General features: G+C 42.7%; 1 protein-coding gene across 1 annotated transcript; it reads right to left on the bottom strand.

Moving 5' to 3' along the window:
• Positions 1-1,091: 1,091 nt before the first annotated feature.
• LOC125531655 (ubiquitin carboxyl-terminal hydrolase 8-like) lies at positions 1,092-5,580 on the bottom strand (the record flags this gene model as incomplete). The annotated part of the gene is given in 10 exon segments (XM_048695977.1): positions 1,092-1,627; positions 1,722-1,995; positions 2,233-2,901; positions 3,049-3,197; positions 3,305-3,562; positions 4,323-4,634; positions 4,711-4,968; positions 5,150-5,242; positions 5,323-5,382; positions 5,454-5,580. Coding segments are annotated over 10 exon segments (2,308 nt in total), but the record flags the coding sequence as incomplete, so codon positions are not given.
• Positions 5,581-7,262: the final 1,682 nt, after the last annotated feature.

The raw sequence follows: 7,262 nt of genomic DNA, 5'->3' as shown, positions 1-7,262 counted from the left end.
ATGCTTGGTCGCCCATCAGGAGGAGAGGACACGCCAGGCCCGTTGCTTCACCTGAATGAGGAGGTATCCCCAATCCAATCAATCAATCAGACCCATCATCCATCAGAGCCATTCATTCTTGTGGTCTTAGCGGCTCTCTTGCCTTTCTTTACGCACCCTGTACCTTAAGTCTCATCAACGGTTGATGACCAACCCAAACACGCAGGAGAGTTTGTGAGAAACTTTGAGTTAAATCTCGTAATCACCGCAAAAATTCTACTCCATGAACTACTCAAGCTCACAGCCTGCTCGAAGCCCAACCGGAGTTTGAATAGAACTGAGATATTTCAAACTTTTGGCATGAAGGACCACCTGCGCATGTGAAATGGCAAAAAGGACCGCATTTGAATTCAGAAGTGGTTCTTTATGTCAATTCACTCATGCAGGTGGTCCTTTGTTTCAAAGATTCAGATATTTCTCCTAAACCCTTAGGAAATCTTTCTATTGGAGTAAATTAAAAAATATCACCATATTTGGAGCTAGGGTTTCAGTTTACTATCACAATTGAGAAAATTCTAAAAAAAACATTGTTACAGTGGTAATCTGAAACCATATAAATGTGATGGTTTTCTGCAATTACCCCTTCTATTATTTTTTTATTTTATTTTTGTGAATCCCGCAAAAAAAAATTTGTGGAGGACATTACGCCTTCTATTCTGATCGAACTTTAGGTTAGAGCATGGATGGTCCAGTCCACAAAAATAAGACTGCAAAGTGACAACCCAACTTGATTATTCTAGTGAGTGGATATTATCGCCATCAGCAGCAAAAACGTGACAGAAACATAAAGGGCGGGTATGAACTTGTACACCAAGATTTCACTGTACCCCATGACATGTCATTCACAAGTTTCTGAAGACACCTTACACATACAGGCCTGGCGTGCATCCTACCTTGTCTGACCCCATGACGTGTCATTGCAGATAAGACGTCTTAATCGGGGTTGGAATATTTGTCAAAACACAAAGGCCAACGGCAGCACTCATCTCAGCATTCATCTCGTGTTACCTGTCAAACAGTTGAGTTTTGGGGACAGGTCAGAGTCCAGGGTATCATGAAAATATGTTTTGCATTTTTCATCATGCCGGTGGCTCATGGTCATGGATGGACCAACACAGGGAGCGAGTGGCTGTAGCGTCAATCTCGTGGCAGCTCTACAACACGTCACAGGAGTTAATTTACAGAGCTGTTACATCACTTCGCACTCTTGGCAAAAGAACATTGCTGCTCAAATGAAGCATTTTTACACTATGGGCCCAATCCATGTACGGAAAAGAATACTGTGTGTTGGTTGGAAAAAAAGAATAACGCATTAGCCAGGTCCTTTTGTTCTCCTGTTGGCAATTGAATCTGTACACGCTGTTGTATGGGTTAGTGGCTTGAGAGATTCAAGTGCCAAAATGTTGTCCAAATGATATAGGCAAAATCCAGACACGCCAGAGCTCCAGTGAACAATGCTTTTGTACAGAAGCCATGTCTGTCACTCTCGTCTGTAGAACAGAACATACGCGGCAGCTGTTTTTATATTGTCCTCGCTTATAGGTGTTACACATTCATCATCAAATTTGTGCCATCCCTTGCCTTCTTGCTACACAAAGATCAAACAATATCAGTAAGACACTTCATTAACAAGTTTTATTGTTTAGGAGTTGAAAATATCATATGCTAGCACAGGAACTCACGTAGATGCTTGCTGTGTAATGTCCACCTCCCATATTTCCATAGTGGTTGCTAATGGCATACAAGCGATAATGGTTGTATAGTTGTTCATTCTCGGTGGCAATATATGATGACAGGTCCAAATCACTAATGGGAAAATCTACAAATGTCTCGAGCTTATTTCTTGTGAACTGGGTATGTGAAAATCTTTTCAGATGGATGACCAGAACTTCAGGTAGCCTCCAGAGATCTAATTTCTTCATCGCTTGCTGATGCTTTTTGCAGCAAGGGCAGTACCTGAAAAGCAAAACACACAACAGAGCAAGTCTCGGTTATGAACCCAACACGACACCTAAAATTCAGAATTGTCGACGTGAGATTTGCATTGGTGGTTTTATTTGCAAATTTAACACTTGAGAAATAAGTTTATAAATAATACTCCTATTTAAAAACAAATGAGAAGAGGAATGCCAAAATGCAGCATTATGTAAACAGTAGCAAAAAGCAATACACTTGTTCCTCAGGGACACTCACCACATGTCCTCTGGCCCCAATGGCTCCTCTTTTAGAAAGGCTTCTAGACAACCATGTAGTGCAACAGAATCTTCGGTTCCTTTTGGAATAACCTCAAGCTTGTGTATCTCGGGTAGATTGTTAAGCATTGAGACATCATATTGTTTTGACGCACTATGTTGCCAATTGACACTTACATGTAGCCGGTTTGGTTTTGCCTCAAGTAAATCAAGATCATTCATTTCTATTTTTGTGCGCTCAACATCATCCCGTTCATTTGTTAAATAAAATCCAAACTGCTCCGTCTGTGCCTCCTTGTCAGAAACATCTGCTTCCCCACAATATGTCTCACTAGGTCCTTCCATCACTTCACAAGAATTATCATTGCACTGGTTTCTTTCAGGGCCATCCTCCAGTTGAGCACTATGAACATTACCGTCTGAACTGGAAGGTGTTATATCCATTAAATTAACAGCACAGTCACCAGCTGCATCCATCGAGTAGACAGCACAGTCACTGTTGCCCCTTCCACAATCAGAACTAATGATCTTGGAAAATCGGAACGGGTTCAACAATTTCAGATAGATTTCCTGAAGAGTCAATCCATTGACTGCCTCAGGAAGTGATGCCAAAAGTGGAGCCTCAAATTCCTTCATTTGTGGAGCTACAAAATTATCAACACCAGTATGCCTGAATTCAATGGTGCCAAGAAAAAGTGTAAGAACAATAAAGACCACGAAAACCACATTATTAGCTAAATTATCACACATAAACTAAACAAAGATTCTCGCCAAAAAAAAGTCTAAACAAAGAAGAAATGTAACTGACAGTGCTTACTCAGCAAAGTGTTTGTGTGTAAAAACCACAAGTGGAGATTTTTCATATTGTTTTGGTAGCCGGTACGCTGCCAATTTATCTCCATCCCTCAGCAATGACACTGAATCAGAAGGCTCCTCCAAGTATCGGATAATGCAGTTATTATATACCTGTATAGTCACTTCCAGTAAGTGGAAGACCTATAACACTTGTATTGCTCAACTAGACCAGAAGGTTTATAGCATTGTACAGGTAACGAAGGAGAAAGAAAAGATACCTCGGTTATCAGCAGGGACTCATCGCCTCCAAGTGAGCAAGCAGCACTCAGTGCCTGAACAAGGTCACTAAGAGTGCCAAATTTTGGCACACTGACATCATATGAGAATGGCTCTCTGCTACCATCAGTGCTGAAAACTGTCACAGTCATTGTCCTCTTTGCCATGGAAGGTACAGGCAAAGATAAGTACATAAATGGGTCAAAAGTGACAGATGTTTTATTACAGGTAGGGCAAGTTAATGTAGACTTATATTGTCCCTGCAAACAGAAAATCAGAAGAAAATTAACAACAGAAATTGAGTTCTTCTGTGCAAAATAGTTGAGCTTGCAATGTCCTAACAAATTATACACAAGAAATGGTTATTTAACTTTCTCAAAAGGAAAATAGAAAGATAATAGAGCAACTCATGTTATGTCCTTCTGTTAAATTCATAAGAATCGACTAGAGTGTCTTCAAGTCAAACCTTGTTGGTATTTCTTTTGAAAACGAATATGGGCACTTCAACCAAACATTCAAATAGGCACTAGGTGCCAGGCGAGTGTTCACTGGCCACCTAAGCACCAACCTAGGATCTGGCCCGGCAGCCATGTAAAAAATATTTGACCGCCAAAACCTTCCTAGTGCTCCTCTGCAGCAGGTTGAGTGAGGGGGAAGGGTGAATGGTGGAGGGTGAGGTGCTGAGGTAAAAGGGTGACGGAACTCTAGTGCTTCGTGGTGGTGGTAACGGCAAGTGCAGCTCGCGGACTCAGGGTATGGAAGGAAGTGCAGCATGTGTTCTGCCTCTACTTCATGTGGTATATCTGGCACAAGAAGGCCCACTAAAACTAAAACCACTCCCTGGTGTGCCTAAGCGGCTGAATTATGCAATCTTTTTCAACCTTGCTTTCAACACTATCTACTATACGTTGTTTTGTTGTTTATGAAACGGTATAGATATCTTGAAGGGTTGGAGCAAAGACTTTCTTTTTAGAATTGTTTGAGAAAGTGAAACTTCAGAGAATAGGAGTTTAAACTTACATGGCAGGTATCAACTATTACAGAATCATTTCGGGCTAAATGGTTCCTCCAATATTCATCAGCTACTTCTTCGTCCGGACGGCCACTTGCATCCTTAGCTTCTTCATATGGTTTGCATTTTACCTGATTAAGATCTTCATGCAGGCCATCCAATAAGAAAGCCAGAAGCTCCTGTGAATCATGCTGATTAAAGCCACTGAACTGAGGAGCAAAGCAGGCAATCTTTGCTTTAAAGTTATGTGGTGCAACTGTGTTTCGATCATTCGTCCATAAACTTCTCAACAATTCTCCAAATGCCAAGGCAAGTTCCCCCTAGGAAATGGAAGCGTCAGTAAATATTTAGCTGATTGGATAAAATAAATAAAAGCTCAAGACAAACTCTGCATACATTCAGTCCAAGTGGATTTGTCCGATTTATATCGCTGTCATAATCTCCGAGGAAATAATCAACAAGTTTTGTTGTATGAGCCAAACATTGGATTGAACTATTCATGAAGCAAGTATTTCCAAGATTTTCTAGTCCGATTAACCCCATAGAGCTAACTCTTCCAATGTTCCCACAGGACATATCAACAATCATGCTACTCCCACCAATCTTGAATGTTAAGGAATCAGACATTGCATAGACTTGAACTTCTAGAAGATTCTGCACATGTAAAAAGATAAGAAAGTGATAAGGTAGATCTAGTGGACACCTTATGACAGGCTTATGAAACAGAGGTTATTGAATAATAATTCAATGTTAAAATGTTATCATGTAAAAACAATTGTATCAACAGAATTGTGTGTGTGTGGTTGGGGGGGGATGCATGGCCAACCAATACTACCTCTTGCTCTGAATGGCAATAGTCTTGATGTGATCTATTCCATTCATTCATCAATATTAGGTTTGTCTGCCCTGAAAAATCCCAAACATGAACCTGGATACAGAAACATTAAGTAAACCGCACTAACGGAAGTGTATTTCCAAAACTTGGAAATGCAACAAGCAGCAACATACTGGTTGAGAATCAATGTTAAACATCTTGTTTGCCCGCTTATAGTTATCAACTGGATTATCCTGAAACAGAATGAATCATCGTCAAATTAGGAAATTCGGTCAGTCGTATATTGCTTTTCAAATAGTATTACCTTTTTGCTGATTTTAACAGTCAAAATGCTTGTTTCACGCACAGAAATTCTAAGCACCAAAGGATAAGCACCAGCACTGTCTTCAGCAAACGAATGTTTATTATGCAATGCCAAACTGGAGTTCTGCCTGAAGAAAAGTGAAAAGAGAGATGAAATTCGGGGCTAAGGGCATGACAAGATGAAGTTAGTCAAGTAACAAGTTGAACCCTAGGTAGATACGACCCAGACAAACAAAATGACACGATTATCTCTCCCTAATAATAAAGCACGGGTTGAGTCTCCGGGTTCACCGTCGTGACTCTTTTGCAAAATAGTCCCCATGATTTTAGGTAATCAAGCCACACTCCGAGATGAAATTCGGGGCTAAGGGCATGACAAGATGAAGTTAGTCAAGTAACAAGTTGAACCCTAGGTAGATACGACCCAGACAAACAAAATGACACGATTATGTCAAACTAATAGGCCGAAGTATCAAGTGAAAACGGATTTCCAGTGAAAATCTGAAAATTCTTACATGGGCCATCAGATCTATAATGGACGCTACGGATCAAAGGTGGGATCCCTCAGCATCCACTTAAACACAATTAGCAGATAACCCCCTAACTTATCCATCATCAAGTAGTAAAAATCTTTCTTGAGTATCCCTGGGATCGGTTCACGTTCCAATCTACGCCGCAATGGAGAATTTTGTTCCGGCGGCCATTAGTCCTTGCCCTCCGCCGGTAGCAACCAGCCCTCCGTCAGCAGCGTCGGGCCCTCCTCCGGTGGCGACTCGAGCCATGTCGTTCCCTCTACCGGTAGCAACGGACCCTTCGTCGGTGGCGACTCAAGCCATGCCCTTCGCTCCGTCGGCCGTGACAGGGCCTCTGTCGGCTGCCGCTCGCCTTCCTCCGGTTGCGTCTCAACCTTCAGATTACTATACGCCAATCCTTATTCGTGCTAACCTATGTCCCCTGACATGCCACGGGCTCTTCCTAGCCATTTAGAGGTAAGCTGTCCAGAGTTTACGACCACCACATCCAACGGACAAGAGCTATATATGCAAGAGAAGACATAGATCAATCACTAGGCAGCGTTCACCAGCTCGTACTCTAAGGTTAATGGCGCATTACATAGAAAAATAGATTGCTGCTCAAGCGTACAGCGATTTCTGCAGACAAAACATATCCCCATCAGCGCTAGGTGTCCTAGCAAATTAGACTATGAGATGCTCATGCAATGGTACATGTACTGTACAGTGCATATTTGATGATCATCACCACCAAACAATCAGTGTGTACAACAAGATGCTTCAGGTTTTTCAATTTGTTCATCACCACCGAACGAACATCTTCAAAAACTACAGGGGAGTTGCACAGGTCCAGCACTAACAGATTAGCAAATATCAGTGCACAAGCTTCAACATTTCATGTACTACAATTCTTCAGAGAACAGAGGCTGCGCTGAATGTTTCGTAGAGAAATTGGAAAGTGAGGTACAATTCTTCAGAGAACTACGTAGCATGGGGGCAGCCCGCGTCCGCCGTGTTGCCGCTCGAGGTCGACGCATCCAGACGCCACTGTAATGGACGCGGCTACTGCAGGTCACACCTACCGTCACCCGACGCAGCAGCTTGGTGGCCCTGGTAGCACAGCGCCGCTCTACTTCATCCCCACGGTTGGTGCGACCGGCGTGCGTGTCACCTTCGCAGTTCACTCCCCTGTCACACGGTCTGCGTCGTCGGCGAAGCTGCCTGTTCGGACACCGCGGATATCCTCGTCTTCCCCCCACCGCCCGGCGGCGTCCTCAGGAGCCCTCCCCCCCGGGGGA

The sequence above is a fragment of the Triticum urartu genome, unplaced genomic scaffold (genome assembly GCF_003073215.2).
Source record: "Triticum urartu cultivar G1812 unplaced genomic scaffold, Tu2.1 TuUngrouped_contig_7760, whole genome shotgun sequence".
Classification (NCBI taxonomy): Eukaryota; Viridiplantae; Streptophyta; class Magnoliopsida; order Poales; family Poaceae; genus Triticum; species Triticum urartu.
The sequence above is the reverse complement of the archived record's forward strand: the minus strand, read 5'-3'. Positions and strand labels throughout refer to the sequence as shown.